General features: G+C 40.2%; 1 protein-coding gene across 3 annotated transcripts in view; it reads right to left on the bottom strand.

The window, feature by feature from the left end:
• BRWD3 (bromodomain and WD repeat domain containing 3) overlaps positions 1-21246 on the bottom strand; it is an 89064-nt gene that overhangs the window by 12883 nt on the left and 54935 nt on the right. For all 3 annotated transcript variants that reach the window (XM_008166526.4, XM_008166527.4, XM_042853308.2), the window contains exons 19-33: positions 18636-18813; positions 17444-17537; positions 15430-15579; positions 13148-13224; positions 11635-11812; positions 10264-10380; positions 9809-9916; positions 8161-8285; positions 7842-7924; positions 6463-6574; positions 3408-3469; positions 3151-3306; positions 2420-2540; positions 1341-1466; positions 1171-1252 (exon numbers count right to left, since the gene is read on the bottom strand). In XM_008166526.4, coding sequence (XP_008164748.2) covers positions 1171-1252; positions 1341-1466; positions 2420-2540; positions 3151-3306; positions 3408-3469; positions 6463-6574; positions 7842-7924; positions 8161-8285; positions 9809-9916; positions 10264-10380; positions 11635-11812; positions 13148-13224; positions 15430-15579; positions 17444-17537; positions 18636-18813 — 1769 coding nt within the window. The remainder of the gene's footprint in view (positions 1-1170; positions 1253-1340; positions 1467-2419; positions 2541-3150; positions 3307-3407; positions 3470-6462; positions 6575-7841; positions 7925-8160; positions 8286-9808; positions 9917-10263; positions 10381-11634; positions 11813-13147; positions 13225-15429; positions 15580-17443; positions 17538-18635; positions 18814-21246) is intronic.

Here is a 21246-nt window from a genome sequence, read left to right as displayed (position 1 = left end):
TAATTAAAGAAGGAACTGATTTTCATATTTTGGTATCACCTCTGAATGGCACAGACCCTGAACCTGTAAGGTACACTGCACACTGCCGACTTAAGTCAATGTTGCTTTGTGTGGACACTGTGGTGCTCCCACACAGAGCCTTTTGCAGGATCAGAACTTTATTACATTAATTACTTGGATCAAGGGGCCCCCTGATGTTAACTAGGGAGACTTTCCATTGGCTTCAGTGGGGTTTGGAGCAGACCCTTAAACATGGTTAGATTTGGGGAGGTGGGGAGTAATTTGTTAAAGGAAAAAAATATTTGCATTCACAACAATAGTGATTAGGACAAAAGTAACAACCACTCCTTTCTTACCCGCAAACACAATCATTCCACTGTATTCATGCTAGTCTGTTATAAAAAGCTATGAATGATGTGTGATGTTTATTCACTTGGTACAGATGTTTATCCAGCAATCAGTTTTCATTCAAAGATTTGAATAATAGATATATTGGGGAAAGGGGGATGGAGAGGGTGGATGCAAATGACCATCATAAATGTATCCCACTGTCAATGGCTCATACACCAGAGCCTGAAAGAACTAAAGGCAAAACTAAGAAGTTTCAGCTATTGGCAGTCACCACATCACAATGGAAACTGCTACACTGTAATATTCTTGAAAACTGCATTTTTTAAATAGATAAAAAAAGGACAATCGTGTTAAGCTTTGGAGCAGTTTCTGTCTGTCAGTCATCTTTACAAGGTAAAACCAAGAAATGAAAAAAAAAAGTAAAGTCTCAATAGACAAAATCCACTATGGTGCCACTTGGAAGGTGGACAGATTGCAGAGAGATGACTATCCACCTGGTTTCTTTGGAGTGAATAATATAATATTACATTACCTCATGCATTTCCCCTCCACTCTTAGCATTTCCTCTCCATATGAGTGTGAAACTCAGGCACTCTGGGAAGATTCAGATGGCTAGCCAGACTCAAAGAATCAATCTTACTAAATGAGGAGAGTTTATCATCCAAGACCATGCAAGACAAGTTACATAACAACCATTCTTGTATCAAACCCCAAAGTGATTACACGTAAAAAAAAACCATAACAATCTTTAAACTCGGTCTATCTATTGAATAAAAGAGAGCCAATTATGCTTCTGATGATCATGCTTACTGCTCTTACCTCCTCCTCTTCATCAGTACTGCTTAGATCTTCTGCTTTCACTTTATTATATATATCCAATATATCAGTACAACTCTGATCCCTGCAGAGCAACAGGACAAGTCAAAATACATTTCAGAACTGGTTTGGAAACCCAGAAATGCTGGCATAAGGAAACACAAAGTACTCACCCAATATAGTGAAGTAAGACATCCGTTACAATTTTGGCTGCTTTAACTATAGGACTGTCTGGCTCATTGAAAGTCCTAGCATTATGCTCGATGTATCGAACCTCCCACATCAATGCTGAGATTCTCCTGAGTGGGGGAAGGAGAGGAAAGAAAAATTTTACCTTCCTTTGGTGCCATAAAAGTTAGTTAGAAAAGAGGTAGTCCCTGCAAACCCAGCACCAAGACACAAAGCCTCTGTTCAGATGGCCAGGATGTCTGGCCCATGCCAGATTGGCAGTAGCAGGCTCCATGGCCTATTACATGGTAAGGGAACTCACATGAGACAATCAACAATGAAAGGAATTGCCCCAGGTGGAAACAAATGCAGTGAAGGAACTTGGCTGAGTGGTCCCAATGGTAAATGTTTGTCCTCCGAGGGAAAGGAGATGGGGCTAACAAAGGTATTATTTGCTGGTACCCCAAAATCAGCTCAAAAAGTTGAGATGCTACTAGATGAAGGCAGGAATATTGAACTGCCTCTAAGTTTGCTGCACTGCAGAGAAAGAATCAGGTGCAAGAGCAAGAAGAGGCGTTATCAAGCAAATCTGAACTGCCTCCAATATTTGCAGGATGGAAGACGCAAGGCAGATGTCTCAGATCAGGAAAGAGATCAAGATCCAGAAATCTGGTTTTGCTTTTGCAATATGACTCCCCCCCCCAAAAAATATCAAGACCTATTCTTTGAGGATGGGGTATGGAGTCTAGTCTTATGCCACAGACCTGCTGAGGACACTGATTACAGTAAGTGACAATATTCACTGAAGTTATTTGTTGAGTTGCAGTACATTCAGCTCAGCAAATCATTCGAGGGCAGCAGTTCTCAAAGTGTGGGTTGGGACCCAAAGGCTGGCTTAGACTTGCTGTGAACCACGACCAAAGCCCAAGGGCTGGCTCAGGCTTCAGTTCCCCCTTCCTGGGGTCATGTAGTAATTTTTATTGTACAAAGGGGATCACAGTGCAATGAAGTTTGAGAACCCCGGTTCTAGTGGGATACATGATAAAATACACAGGAATTTAAACGAGGTACAAATCAAACTGACCTATAAAATCTGTTTTCAAGTCTCCTCCTGATTGTGGTGAGGTCAGTTGGGTAAGCAACTACAGTGCAATACATGGGATAGGCACTAAGGTCCACTGGAACAGCAAAGGGGTTAGAAATATCTAAAAATAAAAAGATCAGAATCAGTTAGACTCCACAGATGACAGCTGTATGATAACAGAATTAGATCCCTTATAAAAAGAAAAATCCAGCAATCATTGGCCCAATGATAAATATATCTACAGTCATATTGCTCAGTGAGCCATTCTGAATGCCCACGGGATGAAAATGAATTTCCCCTTGCATGAACTACTAGATTTAAAAATGCATTTTTAGTTAAAAACTGCATTTGAGATTTCAGTGCCAGTAGCTGTTGCTGAAAACTGCCATCTCATACAAACCTTGAAGTAGGGATGTCCAACATCAGAAATTGTAAACCTGATTCCTTCCTTGTTTAACAACATTTAAATAAAATAGTTTCGTACCAAGACTCGTTAAAACTAATTATATTTTGTTCATTAGGGACTCAGTCTAGCTTGCTTGCTATCATTACACATGAATTGGAGCAGGATCAAACCCTATAAAGATGAAAGTGTGCCTGCAAAGTGTACCTAGAGGAATAAGAGGCTATTTCCAATGGTTTTTTGTTAAGTAAATTTCCCCCCCAAAGAGTCATTTGGCATCACGCTGATTTTCTTGATGCTCCTGTAATTTATTTCATGCCCAACATACCAAGGGTCAGAAGATAATCAATCCCCCTAATAACTCGTTCACATTCTTCATCTCTGGAATGGGCCCCCCATTCTCCTTCTTGGGGTTTATACAGCAGAGATGTCAGTTCCTCTGGGGACACGGGAACTCCAGCACCAACCTCGTCTGGATAAGCAGCTAAAAGAAATGTGAAGAATTCAAAAATAGTGAGCCATTAGTGCCATGCCGGTATAATCGTACTGACATGGAAATTATAATGAATTCAAAAGCATATTTACTTCCTTCTGGAACTGGTTCCATGTCCCATGGACTCATCTTTTCTCTTTCATTGTTGTCCCAGCTATTTAAAACAAATGAAAACCATATTACTTACATGCAAATATTTATTTTTTACCTATTTTCGCTGATGCATGTAGGGTGTAAAATTTCTTCCAAAAGAGACTGGAAATAAAGTGGCAGTGTGATCTTCCCAGAAGTATATTAGAGATGGGCCAAAGTCACAAGTGGATCTCAGCTTCCCTTCTGATTGTGGGTATTTAGACACAGGGTTTTTCTTCAAGCCCATCTCTAATACACAGAGTACTGGTCAAATCTCAGCAATGTATCTGCCTTAGCAATGACAACAATTAATAAAACCCAATGTTTGGGAAGATTGTTTTACAGCAATCAATAACTACCGCCACTAGGGAAAAAAGTCAAAACATTTTTGTAACCACGAACCACAGATTATTTTTGTAACCAGTGACTGATAGATTAGTATTTTTAACAAATGCTTTTGTCAGATGATATCTACCAGAAAAGGCTGTAATAGAATAGCTACAGATCACTTTTGAGAATCCCAGCAGCAGAACGACATAGTATTTTGGTTACTACTACTACATGAACAATGATATGCAAGGAAGAAACCTGCACAGCTTCTGTAGCAGAAAATAGTGCTTCTCCAATTTGGTAGCACACTTTGAGCAAGTCGACAAGACAGTAGATAATGGAAAAATGGTTGATTTTATTTATTTTAACTTTTAAACAAATCCTTTGACTAAACAGGAGGCTATTAAGGAACTATTTTGTCATGGGACAAGGCACGGTCCTGCCATACACTAGCAACTGGCTAACACCACAAAAACAACACCCCTCCACCCCAAAAAAGCCACCATAGGGACAAATCCTTGTTTTTCAGTGTGACAAAACATTAACAGTAGGATGTCCCAAAGAACCACACTAGGACGGCTATTTTACACAGATATTTAGCAATGATCTGAAAAGGGGTGGAAACAATGAGGTGACACAAATTGCAGATGACTCAAAATGATGTTAGTTAAAACTAAAGAAGACTGAGAAACAGTAGAACAGAGGTGGGAAAACTATGGCCCACAGGCCACATCCAGCCCGCGAGACCCCCCTGCCTGGCCCCTGAGCTCCTGGCCCAGAAGGCTAGCCCCCAGCCCCTCCCCTGCTGTTCCCCCTTCCCCGCAGCCTCAGTTCACTGCGCCACTGGCGCAATGCTCTGGGCGGTGGGGCTGCAAGCTCCTGGGGCAGCGTAGCTGCAGAGCCTGGCCTGACCCAGTGGTCTGTGCTGCGCGGTGGCGTGGCTGGCTCCAGCCGGGCGGCACGGCTGTAGCACCGCCAGCCATCGGTGCTCCAGGCAGCGTGGCAAGAGGGGCAGGGGGGCTGGATAGAGTTCAGGGTGGTGGTCAGGAGGCAAGGGTGTGGATAGGGGTCGGGGTAGTCAGAAGGCAGGGAACAGGGGGGTTAATTGGGGGCAGCGGTCCTGGGGGGCAGTTAGGAAGGAGAGGAGGGGTTGGATGGGGCAGTCAGGGGCAGGGGTCCCGGGGGTAGTCAGGGGACAGAGAGCGGGGTGGATGGGGCAGAGGTCCTGGAGGGGGTCATCAGGGAACAGGCGGGGGGGGGGAAGGGATGGATGGGGCAGGAGTCTGGGGGGTGGAGGAGGGCGCGTCAGAGGGCGAGAAGCAGGAGGGGTCGGATAGGGGGTGGGGCTGGGCCACACCTCGCTGTTTGAGGGGAGACAGCCTCCCCTAACTGGCCCTCCATACAATTTCTGAAACCTGATGCGGCCCTCAGGCCAAAAAGTTTGCCCGCCCCTGCACTAGAAGGATCCAACAGAACCAGGCCAATGGGCAGCACAACGTTAAATGAAATTCAGTGTTGACAAATGCAAGGTAATGCACATTGAAAGACAAATCTGAACTATTTACACACATTGCTGGGTTTCAAACTAACTGTAACTATTCAGGTTAAAAGCCGGAGTCGTTCACAGAATTCAACAATGTGTATGAATAGTTCAAATTATTATTTTCAATATTAATTATATTACATCTTTAAACACTGAAATGCATCTGCTGCATGTGCAGCAAACAAAACATTACGCATAAATGAATGGAATAGACAATAATACTGTCAGTATTATCATGCCATAATACAAATCAATAGTATGCCCTCACCTGGAATATTGGCTCAGTTCTGGTCGCCCCATCTCAAAAGAGATAACAGAAAAAGAAGGGGTCCAGAGACAGGTGATGAAAATTATTAGATACAGGGAAAGACTTCCATATGAGAAGCAATTACAAAGACTGGGACTTGTTAGAAAGGAGACTAATAAAAAGGAGACATAGATGTATACAAAATAACGAATGGTATACAGGAGGAATCAGGTGTTCCTATTTACCCTTATAATAAAACTAAGGGACAGACAATGAAATTGAAAGGCAAAGTTAAAAACTAATAAAAAGAAACTTTTAAAGACAACATAATTCAACTGTGGAACTCACTGTCACATGATCAGCGAGGCTAAAGCTGAGTAGGATTCAGAAAGGGAATTCTACATTTTTGTAGACAACGAGAACGTCACGGTTACATTAGATAGGATTAATTTCTTAAAAACATTTAAAGCCTCATGCTCCAGCGCATAAAAGACAACCATTGGCCAGAGTAAGAATGAAACCTTCCCTATGAGCAGGTTATTTCATAACTCCCACTACATGGTTTCTCGCACCTTCTTCTGAAGCATTTGGTGCCAGTGTCAGAAATAGGATACTGGATGACAAAGACCACAGTCTGATCTGGTAAGGCAATTCCAATGTAACAAGAACCAGGAACTCAGTGTAGTTGTCTGGGGCTCTAATTCATATCAAATTGTGATTTTAGTGCAAAATTATAGTTTTAGGAGTAGGTAGGTCAGAAAGAAAGGTGGGCTGTTTATTCATCTAAATTTTTTTCCTTGATGCACACATGTAAATTACATATAAATACGCAGAGGAGAAAAGACCCATAAATGCTTAGATATATCGGATATGCTGCAACTATAGTAATCCTTACTGAACACTGTAGCACTGGAAGGAACTATCAGGATATTCTGCCTGGAAAGGCTGCTGACTCTCCACCATTCCAAACCACCAAGCATCATCTATTATACTGCGAAACCTATCCCCTGTAATTAAAAAAAAAAAAATTTGTTTAAGTTATTTAGCAATGGAGTAATGCAGATTATAATGTATCCATTTCTTATGTAACAGCTAAAACACCTTACTTATATAATAAAGTAAATAATTGACAGGAGTCTGTATGTCTACCCCCTTCATCACAGCAGCATACAGGGGCTAAAAAAGACCAAAGGAGAGCATCTTTACATTTCTGGAGATTGACAGCAGATTTCCCCTAGCCTCAGACCACAACCTAGCCATAGATTCTTTTGGTCATTATGGACCAACTGACTTTCTCCTCCAATATTATAACATTTCTCTTCCTCTCCTACTACTGCTGCTGTGTTAGTCACCTTGCTGCTGAAAGCACAGCTTCTAATGGTGCCATAAAGATTCCATCATTATCATATAGTAGAACAGGGATCGGTAACCTTTGGCATGTGGCCCACCAGGGTAAGCCCCCTGGGGAGGCCAGGCCAGTTTGTTTACCTGCCGCGTCCGCAGGTTTGGCTGATCGCAGCTCCCACTTGCCACGGTTCGCCGTCCCAGGCCAATGGGGGCTGCGGGAAGCGGCAGCCAGCATATCCCTCAGCCCGCGCTGCTTCCCACAGCCCCCATTGGTCTGGAGCGGCGAACCACGGCCAACGGGAGCTGCGATCGGCCGAACATGTGGACGCAGCAGGTGAACAAACCATCTCAGCCTGCCGGGAGCTTACCCTGGCGGGCCGCGTGCAAAAGGCTGCCGATCCCTGTAGTAGAAGTTAGACAATCAGTGTAATTTACATAATTTGATACTGATAAAGTACCTGATCTTACCAGTACACCGGCCTCCACTAACTTGGTGATGGTGGATCACAAATACAAATTGTCTCTCTGAAAGTCACAACTGTATTCTGTGTGGGTACTTATATGCTCCTATCACCAGCATATCTGAGCATTCTGGCTTTAAAACATACCAGTCATGATCAGAAATTATTAATACGCAAATTTTAGAAGTGACAAACTATAATTTTTTTAAGTAAGTTTAAATGCTAGAAAATAAAACATAAGGTGTTTACATCAAAAGGTGTGTTAGAATGCTCTCAAAGAGAAGACTGCATTTGAAAAATAACCAGTACATTTAAAAGTGACCAACCAATGACTTACAAGTGCCTCTTTCATTAAAACTGGGCAAATATTTACATTTTAGATTTAGAATAAAGACAATGAATTGCATCCTGTCTAATATTGGTATTCCGCATGCCAAACACAAGGATGTGATAAAATGGTACTTACCAATCTGCCAGTTCCTTTCTTTGGCTTCATTATAAAACTGATGCAGCACAAGGAAATCAATAACATCTGGCATATCATGATACCTATGAATAACAGAAAACAATGTTACTTCTAAACAAGATACTGCTTCCACAGTAATTGTTCTCGTGGAATCCCATAGGCAATCTTTTTAGTCTTCAAATACTATTTCATGTTCATTGCAGCAATGACAAGTGCTTACATGAAGCCTTCAACTGCAAGGAGATCAGAAAAACGGGATTCTAGACCATTTGTAAGAATATTTGTTTTTTTTGGAGAAATGATTTAGTCAGTTACTCACTTAATGGAAAAAGAGTCTCCTGTCATTTTGCCTGAGATTGGATCTAGAAATGCAAGCTTCAAGCAGCAGAGTGTAGGAGGTCCGACTTCATATTTAATTCCTACAGTCTTCACAAGTTCTTGTTCCTAATTATCAAAACACAGTGTGGGTCAATGTTTATGATTTAAAAGTAGCGTATTCATGTTTAAACTCACTCGTATATATGTACCAAGAAAGATATGTATTTATAGATTACTTCTTCCTTCCAGCCTAGATCCTTCTATCAGTCATATGCTTCATCACTAAAAATCCAAGAGCATAATGGTCTCTCTAACAAAGAAGGATGAGAGGGTACACGGTACTCCTCCCCCGTAACATATTCCACAAGGCTGGTCATAATTTGGTTAACTGCACTGGAAAGTGTATTGGGGATAGTGCATTTGTTCTCCAGAAGCAGTAGTGGCCCCAGGTGGGCATCTCTGGCCAAGGCCACAACCTCAAACCTTTGCACATCAGGAGGCAGCACTAGGGGAAGCAAAGTATGGTCTTTTTAAAAAGAAGATTCAGCATGAGCTAAATGAAAGCTTCTGGAAGTGCTAGGACTTGAGAGGCAATACCTGGAGGCATTATGCCTCTCTAAGGCTACGTCTGCACTTGGGATTAGGGGTATGAGTCCCACCTCACAGAGACATGCTCGTGCTAGCTTTCATCCAACGGGCATGTCAAAACCAGAAATGTAGTTGTGGCAGCACAGGCAGTGGCGAGTGGTGGCACACGCTAACCGCTCCCGAGCGCAAACCCACCTGGATCCCCTGGGTATGCTCTTGGGACTGCTAGCTCATACCACCACAGGTACAATATTATTGTTAGTGCACTAGCTCAATGATAACCAGCACAAGTATGTCTACTTGAGCTAGGAATCACACCCTAGTTCCAAGTGTGGATGTAACTTAAGGGGAGTAGTTCTTTCCCATCCCCTTCAAACTGAAGACATCTTTGAAGACTCATTGTTGGCCCCAAACAGCCACCACTGATGATATATAGTTGGGACCCCTATTTGTTACTCTCAGGTTCTGAAACAATGAGCAGTATCTGTATGCTCATTCATTCTAAGAATGCTGAAGTGACTATATTAACAACTTGAGAGTTGCTAGTTCTACATGAGTTAGAATGCAAGAGAAGGTAATACACCTCTACCTCGATATAACTCTGTATATGCATAGAGCCAAAAAATCTTACCACATTATAGGTGAAACTGCATTATATCGTACTTGCTTTGATCCACCGGAGTGCGCAGCCCCTCTCCTCTCCCCCCCCCCCCCCCCCCCCCGGAGCACTGCTTTACCGCGTTATATCCGAATTTGTGTTATATTAGGTTGCATTATATCAAGGTAGAGGTGTATTTCAAATTAGAGTTGTCTAACTTTTGTTAGTGAAGAATACCATTCTAGGTAAACATCTTCCTTCAACTTGAATCTCATACTGAGTTCCCACCATCAGTGACTGATTGATTGGTGTATGTCATAAATAAATCTTTCAAGTTTGGTTTGCAAAGCAACATTTTTAAACAGCATTTTTCTTTTATTTGTTCACATTTGACTTTAATGCAGAAGTTAATGACATGATTCACAGATCGTGGAAGTATTTTTTTTTTGTTAAGTTGACTTACCCTGAGTTCCATTTTGTTCCATGGTTGTTTTTGCATGTTAACATTGTAAATTTTTGCCTTCCTTACTGCCCGCACATAAGCCTCATGGCCTTGCCTAAAATATATAATCTTAAAGAAAAGAAAAGAGAATGTGTAGATTTCATTTTATTCATACAGTTGATCCATAGGGTTATTTTCTTTTTTTTTTTTCTTTACTATATATATACTATATATGTGTGTGTGTGTATATATATATATATATACACACACACACACACACACACACACACACACACTCTCAAGGATCATCCCTCTTAAATTCTATAGGATATTTCCATAAGGATTATTTTCTTGGAAAACACTCCTATTCCTCCTTCTGAGCAGCAGGATATTTATATCTAGGCTTCTGAAGCATCTTTATTGGCCCTAGTTAAGGCAATTTCATCTGCTGTCAGTGAGAACACGCACAACATTACCTCGTCTCCCATTTGTGGGACAAAGGGTGAACGACGTGGTATGGTATCCAAGATCCACTGGGGTGCAAACCATTCTTCACTGGGTTCACCTTCCATTGAAAGTAATCCACTTGGTTTCTTAAACAAATTACATTATTTTTAGGGAACAAGCTGTAATTACTACTGGCAAGGCATGTGAACAAGTCATTATGTAGAACAAAGCTGATTAAATATTATGAGCAAAGCAAATCCTGAAATGCCAAGTCTCCAAGAAGATCAAGTGATCACCCATCATCAGAAATATAATGGCAGACTAAGGAAAGAATTCATTTCTTAAGATATATATAACAGGCCTAACAGCATGCTAAACATCTGCCTCGACAAAAACCAAAACATTCTTCAAGAGAAGCATATAATAAAAAAATTTAAAATATGGAACTAACATAACTCCTTTAATGTTGCAGCCCTTCCACTAACCCTTTGTAGTTCTGTCTATTTGGGACATAATTCAAAGTCAATAGGCTTACTTCAAGTGTGAATCTGACCCTTTACATTTGCCCTTTGAGATGAAGTTATACAAAATGAAAGATGTAGGGGGGTGCTAATCACTTGTTTTTTTCCTTTTCCATCCTCTCCACCCCAATATATACATAAAAGTAAAAGTAAAATAGACAGCTGAAAAATTTGAAAACTTAAGGACTAACTCCTCAGCTGTTCCAGAGCATGGCATGGCACAGTTGAGGTGAGACAAAAGTGGCTCCAAGTCACCTTTGAGGCAAAGATCCTCAGGCTGGCTAGGAGCTGAACTGGCCCCTGGTGCAAGTTAAAGCATATTAATGGCTGCTCTGACGTACTTCTCGTTTGTGGTGACTCCAAGGGATGTTGCACCAATGGGGACTGCTGGAGCACAAGTGAGTTCTGGTCCTACCTCTCCAATCCTCAAAACACTACATCCCTCCTCCTGTGCATAGAGCGTACTATGTTGGCTTTGCACTAGCCAAGGAAATCCTCAGACAAAAAAGGACCTTCATGTGGGCCTGGTTCTGGCCACAGTTATTCAGAAAACACAAAATAACTTGGTCTGTAGCGAGTAAATATAAAGGTCTCTCTCACTAACCTAGCTCTTTTATAAAAATCTGTTCTTTTCAGAGTCCTAATTACAAATCACTAAAATATCAAAATTACCACTACACAACAATAGCATAACAAAGTTACACATCCAGAATCCTATTCTGTTCTACTTTAAGGTGAACTGTGACTACTGCATTATCAGTCAGTCATCTTTCATATATACTTGTTAATGAAAAAAATTTAACTTGAAGACAACCATTTATGGCCATAAAGCCAAAAAAAATTAAAAAAAAAAAAAAAAAAAAAAAAAAAAAAGCTAACCTTTTTTCTAGTCTGTTTGGGTTTCCTTCGTTTCTCTTCCAACCCTTTAGCTTCCTTCATGTTTTCATCTTCAGAGCTGCTACAGATCTTCCGAGTCGCCTGTCTGGTTTGTCTCTTTGGAGGCTGGAGATTAATTCCAGCATCTGCTGTCCAGTCAGAATATTCGCTTGAAGAATCACTGTAAAGATTACAAAGTACAAAGCTAAGTAACAAGGTATCAAGAAAACTATAACTCTGACTTTCACACAATACAGTCCTAAGCCTCATCCTACAAGCTGCTCCATGCGGGTGGGTTCCTGTGGCTGAGAGGACAGCTGGCAGGATTAGAACTATATTCACATGAAGTCTATAGAAAGCCTAAATCGTGCATAATTTAGACATTTCAGCATACTATTTCAGTTGCAAATTCATATACAGGCCAGCATTATATTTAATATTTGCATCATAGTAATGATTCCACTTATTCACAAAAGGCTGTAGGGACTTATTTTATTGCCCTCGTGGTTTCACATCAATTCTTAATGGATTTATTACTGGAATTTGCCAAAGTTTTAGGCTATAGTAGTGGAGTCTTTAAATGTATACTGTTGACTTCCATAACATCACAGTAACCGACATACACTTTCTGATTTAATATTAGCTCTCGTCCCTCCAAACACAGAAGCACTGTATTTTTAAAAAAATTCTAAAAATTATGCACGAAGGTATTTTGATAAAATTCATTAGAGAGCAGAACAGATTTGGCCACTTTAGCATAATGCAGTCATCCCATGTCAATACTATTACTTCACTAGTCAAATAATCAACTAACATTTGTGTTTTCGGTAGCTGACTCACACATATGAAAACACTTCATTTTGCAGATCTACTTCATACTAGCTCCTAATCTTGCACAGAGAATACAAAAAACTGTATAGCGGATAAGAAAAAAAAAGAAGAAAGTCTTCGGTCTAAAAAACATTTGAAAGTTAGGTATATATATGGAAGGGACCTTGAAAGGTCATCGAATCCAGCCCCCTGCCTTCACTAGCAGGACCAAGTACTGATTTTTGCCCCAGATCCCTAAGTGGCCCCCTCAAGGATTAAACTCACAACCCTGGGTTTAGCAGGCCAATGCTCAAACCGCTGAGCTATCCCTCCTCCCACCTAAGTACAGGTCTTTCACACTGCCTTAACAAAAGGTAAGTGCTTTTGTAAAAACCTTGGTCAGTTTCACTATGATACTTCCTAGTTAAAGAGAGACAAACATTCTGTCCAAGGTGATGGAGCATGTGAACGTCAATGGTGAGCAGTGCAGAGCACAAAAATCTACTAAACAAGGTGTGATTCTCCTCCTTACCTTAATCTCTCACAGGAGTAACAGATTTACTTATTTTATAGTGAAATAAACCCTAGATACTCTTTTCCATATTGTAGTCATGGCTCCAGAAATACCAGCCGTCGCGGTATGGCTTTCTAAGACTACATAATCACAAGGCAAAGAAGAAATATTTAGGAGGACAGGAAAAGCTACCTGGAACTGCTTTCACTTTGCCACACAGCTACAGCATCGTCCACAGAGGCATCACTTGTGCCAACTGTTTCATCTTCCTGCATTAAAAACAAAAGAGTCATGTTGTTATTCCTGCTGCCACATTTTCACTAAAATATTTTCTCTTTCACATTATATATGCAGTAGTACACCAGAGTTATGAACTGACCAGTCGACCACACACCTCATTTGGAACAGGAAATATGCAATCAGGCAGCAGCAGAGACAAAGAAAATAAAAACACCACAAATACAGTACACCTCTACCCCGATATAACACTGTCCTTGGGAGCCAAAAAAATCTTACTGCGTTATAGGTGAAACCGCGTTATAGGTGAACTTGCTTTGATCCGCCGGAGTGCGCAGCCCTGCCCTCCTTCCCCTTCCCCCCCCCCCGAGCGCTGCTTTACCGCATTATATCCGAATTCGTGTTATATCGGGGTAGAGGTATACAGTACTATGTTAAACACAAACTACTAAAAGAGGGAAAGTATAAAAAAAGATTTGAGAGTAAGGAAACTGTTTCTGTGCTTGTTTAATTTAAATTAAAATGGTTAAAAGCAGCATTCTTCTGCATAATAAAGTTTCAGAGCTGTATTAAGTCAATGTTCAGCTGTAAACTTTTGAGAGAACAACCATAACATTTTGTTCAGAGTTACAAACGTTTCAGAGTTATGAATAATCTCCACTCCCAAGGTGTTAATATCTCTGAGGTTCTACTGTATTCGCCTGAAAATGTCATGATGCAAACACTTGGATGTCATTTGTCAAAGGAAAGTTATTTACCAGTAACTCAAGTTCTCAAAAAAAGGTCTCTCCAGAGTGATGTAGGAGGAGTTACACGACATGACTCCCTTCACAAACCACTGCACCTTTGATAGTAGCATGAACTACTAAAGGCGTGGGACAGCACCCACTCTGGCAGCATTCTAGAACCAATATATATAATTCCACACCCCTATAAAAACTGTCCTTTAGGTTCTTTCAGCCTCAGAAAACCGGACCCAAAATCCACAGGAAAGGGAAAGGCTGGATGTGGTCATCGCAGATCTACAGACCCAAAATATATTCAGAGAATTCCAGTTACTAGTACGTGACCATCGTTTCTCTCTCACAAGTTGCCTCTGCAGAACAGGTGGAAGAAGAATAGCCTGATTTTTTGATGGGTGATGCACATAGCCCTTTAATGGTTCTTGCTGCTACTGAAGGTTTGTGGTCTGCAAGGCAAAGAGCTCCTACAGTGGAAAGTTGCAAAAGCAGATGCATGAGGAAGAACTTCATATCATCAGATGTAAAAACAATAAAAAAAAATTATACTTAAAATGGTTTCTTTCTTAAAAATGTAAAAGGTATTAATTTCTAATATCTGAAACATATATCCATTAATATACAAGTATGGCCATTAATCAATCTAATACTAAGCTTTTTCTTCTGGTCAGAATTCTGATAACTATGGTGAGCATTTAATTCACATGTATTTTAGTTTTAAGTTACAGAGCAGGAGAAGGCAGTGAATACATAGAATACGTATAATATGTCTTCTTATTTTACATGCTCCCCTTTCCTTGCTGAGGAAATTCCATTTAATCTGTGAAATGTTCAATCCTTACTCTCGCCAATATCAACCACTAACACCAACACAGTATCTTTAAAAGTTGCTACACAGAAACCACGAAACCAACCTACTTAGTGGCATCTACAATACATGTGCAATATGAAGTCTCTTATTTGCATGAAACACCAGAATAGCAAATGTCCTAAATTAACCTGTCAAGTATCAGAGGGGTAGCCGTGTTAGTCTGAATCTGTAAAAAGCAACAGAAGGTCCTGTGGCACCTTTGAGGCTAACAGAAGTATTGGGAGCATAAGCTTTCGTGGGTAAGAACCTCACTTCTTCAGATGCAAGTGCTCCCAATACTTCTGTTAGTCTCAAAGGTGCCACAGGACCCTCTGTTGCTAAATTAACCTGACAACACTTCAAGACTTCCTAGCAGATGATGTCCATAAAACAATCCATTTTAACTAGATTTGAATACTTTTATATTTCTGCCAATTTAGGCACTGAAATAAATGGCTCATCTCCTTCCCAGACTGATTTAATAAAATAATGGCATGAATCCTAAAAACAATATGAATCAAATCCTTTTCATAAAGGAAGAGAAAATCCTGAGTCTTAATGATAACACCATTTTGAGAACATCTGTAGTCAAACTACACAATCTATGAACAAGGAACCTATTGAAACAATCACTTGAGGTGTCATACCTCAGAGGAGCTTTCAGATTCTTCCTTTGTACGTGCATTTTGACTTGCTCCCTGCTGATTGTGTTCAATGGTGGAGCGTGTTTGGTAGGCATGCTGGCGTTTGCGTTGGTTTCTTCTCAAAGATCGTCCACTCCCAGGTTGATAATCGCTCTTTTGTTATTGGGGGGAAAAAGACAAAGATTAGATATTTTAGCAGTTATATATATATATATATATATATATATATATATATATATATATATACACACACTACAAAAACATGCCATATTAAAAGGAATGGATGCTGTCCAACTCTCAACGGAAAACCAGAAAATCTGGAGTTCGGGCTGAAATGCCATCCCTAAATTATTCTGGCTTGGCTAGGTATTGCTGGAAAAAATATTGCCCATTGTTTTAAGAAGTGATTCGACCCTGAAAAATTGGTTATGCAAAAATACCATTTTCTTGCTGAACAGCTGTTCCCTGTGGTCTTGACTACAAAAAAGGAAATTACTATTCTAAGAACTGTGTGGTTCCTCTAGCATACTTGTAAAATGCATGTATAAAAATGCCACAAATCAAACTGTGAGATTAGACTTGCTTTCAACAAGACTCTAAATACTGTTTCAGTCAACACCATTTTAGTACTAGTGTGGATGTAGCTTGCTGGCATAAAAGCACAAAAGGTTCAAATAACCTTCCCACTGCTGTTCAAGAAGAGAAAGCCTATCCTCTATTACATGTCTGATTCCAAAGAAAAACATAGGATTGAACATATGATTTTACTGATTACGCATCAGCAGCAACGAAGCCAGCTTGACTTTCAGATCTCAGGTTGAGTTTGCAGAACTGGCACTTGGAAAAAGAACCTCATCTCTTTTACTTGTAACAAACATGAACAATGTGTGTTTTTTAAAGAAGTAAAAGGTCTCCATCACTGAAAGCCCTTTCAGGCAGGAACAATCTTCTTATTCTGTATTTGTACAGAAAGTAGCACAGTGAACTTCTAGGCACTATGGTAATCCAAATAATATTAATAGAGAGGAGGAAGATGAGGACTGAAAGTTCCTGAAAAAAGGATCCTGTCAGCTGCAATACTTGCATATAATGGGTGAAATCCAGGCCCACTGAAATCAATGGGAGTTTTTTCAATGACTTCAGTGGGGACAGGATTTCATCCAATACAGACGTATTAAAAATGGTGTTTTGTATTTTAATTAATGGCACTTTTTAAAAAGCCCTTACAGCAGAGTGTGTGACTTCGTCTTTGAATGATATCACCATCATCTGGTGGGTGTACAAAACAGATCTTTGATGTAGTATCTTAAGCTGACTGTGTAATATGAACTCCTAGAACAGAGCTGTTGCAATTTAGGGGCCTCTGTGCCCAAACACTGGGACTTCACATAGACCCAGGGGTTCATGACAGCAGTTGCAGAATAGAGACGTTATATGAATCCTTTTTTTAAAAAGCGAGTAAAGTAGTTACCCATATACAACACTTAATTTGTCAAGCCGTCAGACATTTAAACTATTTTTCAATTTAAAATCTAACATATTTGGTCCTCAAAGTCTATGCATAACAAAATACTTATTGCATTCCTGAGAGCCTGAAAATACGTTAGGCCCTCATCCTGCAAAAAATCACCATGCGGGAAAACTTCTTTCCATCCACACAGAGCCCCGCTAAAGAACAGGAGGCTCCATGTGGATGCAGCATTTGCCCATATGTTGCAAGTTGTAGGATCTAGATCTTGGTACCAACATTTATTTTTAATCTAAGATGAGCCTTTACTCACTTAAACCATATACTTCACTGTTTACCCTCCCATGACAATGGTTTACACAGCTAACAGCAAATTGTTCTGCAGCACAGACTAAATTAAAAATGGAGCGACATAAATAATAAAATTAGAAAGATTAAGTAGCAAGAATATTAAAATATCTAGAAAAATTGCTGTTGGACTTTTTTTGCATAATGCTTAAAATGGTCTCCATTCTTATTTTCCCTTTTCTTCTAGTGAAAATTACTCACCCTTTGCAAGGTGTGGGATGGTTTTCTCTTCTTTTCAACAGTGTAAAGATTAACTTCCATATCACCTTTGACAGCTCGGCATTCTTCCTGAACCCTTAAAACATACGGCAGACATTCAGCTTATTCACTAAGTCATTAAACAGACTGACAACAGTATTTGCTTCCTTGCTACCAGCTAAGTGGGCATAAGTCCTCCTAGCACCCAGAGATTTTGCTTTGTTAAAAACAAACAAACAAAAAAAACTCTTTTGATGTCATTTCCCTATAAAAGGGGAGCTGGCTGGATCTTTGATGATAGCTCAAGAAATCTTTCACTGAGCATGACGACCTATTAAAATTTTTAAAAGCTGCACTAGGAAAAAAAAAAAACTTTCAAGAAAGAACAGTCGAAATAAAACTGGCCCCAAAAAGGTAAGAATGGAATATCTGAACCAGCAAAGAAGGAGTTAAATAACCATATAGGTAAGAAATTACCAGTCTCCAAATTCCCAAGCAGAATATAATCCTAATTTTTAATTAACTCTGAAGAAAATATGGTACTGCAAAATCAATTTATTAAAAAAAATGTAAATAATTTCTCTCATTTTTGAAAGAGGCATCATTGAAACACTATATGATTTATTCTTCCTCCCCCAAGCATTCTTTGGAACATTATACATCAGGAGTAGGCAACCTATGGCACGTGTGCCGAAGGCGGCATGCAAGCTGATTTTTAGTGGCACTCACAATGCCTGGGTCCTGGCCACCAGTCCGGGGGGGCTCTGCATTTTAATTTCATTTTAAATTAAACTTCTTAAACATTTTAAAAATTTTACTTTCTATAAGTCTATAATATATAACTAAACTATTGTTCTATGTAAAGAGACCTTCTAAAAACTTTAAAATGTATTACTGGCACGCGAAACCTTAAATTAGAGTGAATAAATGAAGATTCGGCACACTACTTCTGAAAGGTTGCCGACCCCTGTTATACATGCACACCCAGGAAACAATAGACTCCCTACAGTTATAACATGATCTTTAGTAGTATATACAGTTCATAATGTTTGTACAATTGATTCCATATGGACAGCACATATTGGATTCATAAAGAACAAATGAACAAATTAACTCAATATGTTTTAGTATTCTTGTACTGCAAAGGAATGGAGATAGTTCCAACAGAAATTCAGTATCAATGGCTTCATCTTACCTGCTAACCCCTGGATGCAGCTCATTCACCACTACTCTTCTGCTCCAGGCCATGAGATCTCTCTCTGTGGCCATCTGACTGCGAGGAGCATTGAGATGCATTTGCCGGACCCCCTCAATCTGACCGCTACGTCTGAGACCAACGTTTGGTGGGGAGTCCAAACCTGGACTTCTAAGAGCTAAAACACAAAAATGAAGATCTCTTTCCCTTTCATTTCCACAACTATTTTAAGAAAAATCTATGCATAAAAATTTAGAGCCAGACAGAGAGTTTCTTCTCAGTCCTCTGCAAGTGGCAGAGCATAGTTGCGCTAGTCCAGAGGAGGGCAATTTTATCACAGTTACTGATCAACTGAAAATCAGTAACTAACATGAGGTGAGGGGTTTTGATGCTTTCAATGAATATCTAGGGGAATACCTATTTCTATATGTCTCTGGAATGTTACCAACCACTTTGCACACTCATAGAAAAAGTGATCAGTCAGTGCTGTGACTTCCTACGGTACCTGGAGTTTTCGAGGAGATTTCTCAGCCAAGTAACAACGAGGCCAACATAAGATGTGTAAGTAAAGTTTTTATAAGTACCTAGGGGCCAAAGTCCCATTGATTTTCAATAGGACTTTGACTTAGGAGCTTTTGAAAATGTCATGCTACAAAAGCAGATGAGATCGCTGTAGGCTCCAACACATCCGCTTGTACTGTTTCTATAACCTACCCTGTTGTGCCTTTTTGAGGGTTCAAAAAAGAACTAGATAAATTCATGGACAATAGGTCCATCAATGGCTATTAGCCAGGATGGGCAGGGATGGTGTCCCTAGCCTCTATTTGCCAGAAGCTGGGACTGGGCGACTGGGGATGGAGCACTTGATGGTTACCTGTTCTGTTCATCCCCTCTGAAGCACTTGGCATTGGCCACTGTTGGAAGACAGGATACAAGGCTAGATGGTCCTTTGGTCTGACCCAGTATGGCCGTTCTTATGTTCTTCAAAACAACTCTGTCCCTGAGCTGCTCTCAAGGCAGCACAGCTACATGCTGCCACTTACCCAGAGCCAGACAAAGTCTGAATCTTTCCTTTAGTCAGTCAAGTGGGGATAAGAAGATGCTGGGCTGTACTAGTACCACAGCTATTCCTATCTTTGGTTTACTTGGCTATTTAGAAGTGAAATTATCTAATTTCTATATGCACAAATATGGTGCACATGCAAAGTACACTCATAATTATGTAAAATTGTATGAAAATCTGGTTCTTAAAGTGTCAATTAGGCTTAAATGTAAACACCTCACTGAGGTGAATACGGGCAGTTCACGTGTCCCACAGCTTCTGTTTAAAGTAGCCTGCAAACTCTGGAAGACAATGGGGCATCTGTTTACACTCCGTTCATGTTTGGAAGGTTGTCTTAATCATACGGACTAGACTTTTTTTTTTTTTTTAAATGAAAGCTTGCACTATGCAAAATTTAAAAATCGGTCACAAGGGCCAGATAAGAACCTCAAGCAGGCTGGACCTGGCTTGTGAGCTGGGTGTTTGGAACCACTGATTTAGATCAAAATAAAATGAGGCGTTCTGTTGGTAATTCTTTCCTATCACTTTGGATCTGTATCAGGAGCAGATAGATAGTTTAAACATAAGCAAGTCACTCAGTCATTTAAAACCTAAAACCAGATTACTAGCAAATGTACAGTAAACTTTTTAAGAGCTTTGGATACTATGAATAAACTGATTTGTGAGTAACTGACTCACAGCACAAGTCCACAGCATCTGTTACAACAGACAGTAAGCTGCTTTGTAATCAGCTGGTCAGATCTGATTGGGTTTGATTTTAGTTTTTAATCATGGTCTATATCAGAAGAGAAGTCAGGGAAACAGAACAGTGGGACAGGAGAACAAATTCAAGCTTTGAAATGAAACACTGGGACAAAGAAGATATGTTTATTTTATGAACACTGATGCATATAGGCAGCAGCAAGAGAGCATTAGCCTTTCGCAGCACTGTACTTTAATAACTTTGTCTACTTATTAATTATACACTGTTGCGGTGACATTAAGATACGAAAAGTTAGAAAGCATCATCCCTGCAGCAAATAAATGATAATATAATAAAAGTTTATTTTAAAAAAAAGTTTGTAAGAGAATTATGGTCTAATTATCTTAAGCAGTCAGACACTGCCCAGCTAGATCATCAAGTGCCCTCAGTTGTACCTCATACTCTCAGTTCTTCTACTAAGTCATCACCTGAGCTCCAAAGACCTCCAGATGGGTTATTAATGCTTAAATCAGTGGTTCTCAAACTGTGGGTCACGACACCATTTTAATGGGGTTGCCTGGGCTGGTGTTAGACTTGCTGGAGCCCAGCGCCAAAGCCCGACCCTCACCGTGTAGGGCCAAAGCCGAGGGCTTCAGCCCAAGGCAGCGGGGCTTGGGCTTCGGACTGCCCGCCTGGGGTCATGTAGTAATTTTTGTAGTCAGAAGGGGAATCGCGGTGCAATGAAGGTTGAGACTCTCTGGCTTAAATGAATGGGGAAAGACAGGGAAAGAAAACACACACAAGACATAATCATGGTAAAACTGGGCGAATAAATGATATTTTGGTTCAAATCACCAAACTGAAAA

This window comes from Chrysemys picta, chromosome 9 (genome assembly GCF_011386835.1).
Source record: "Chrysemys picta bellii isolate R12L10 chromosome 9, ASM1138683v2, whole genome shotgun sequence".
Taxonomy (NCBI): Eukaryota; Metazoa; Chordata; order Testudines; family Emydidae; genus Chrysemys; species Chrysemys picta.
This window is presented reverse-complemented; position numbering and strand designations above follow the sequence as displayed.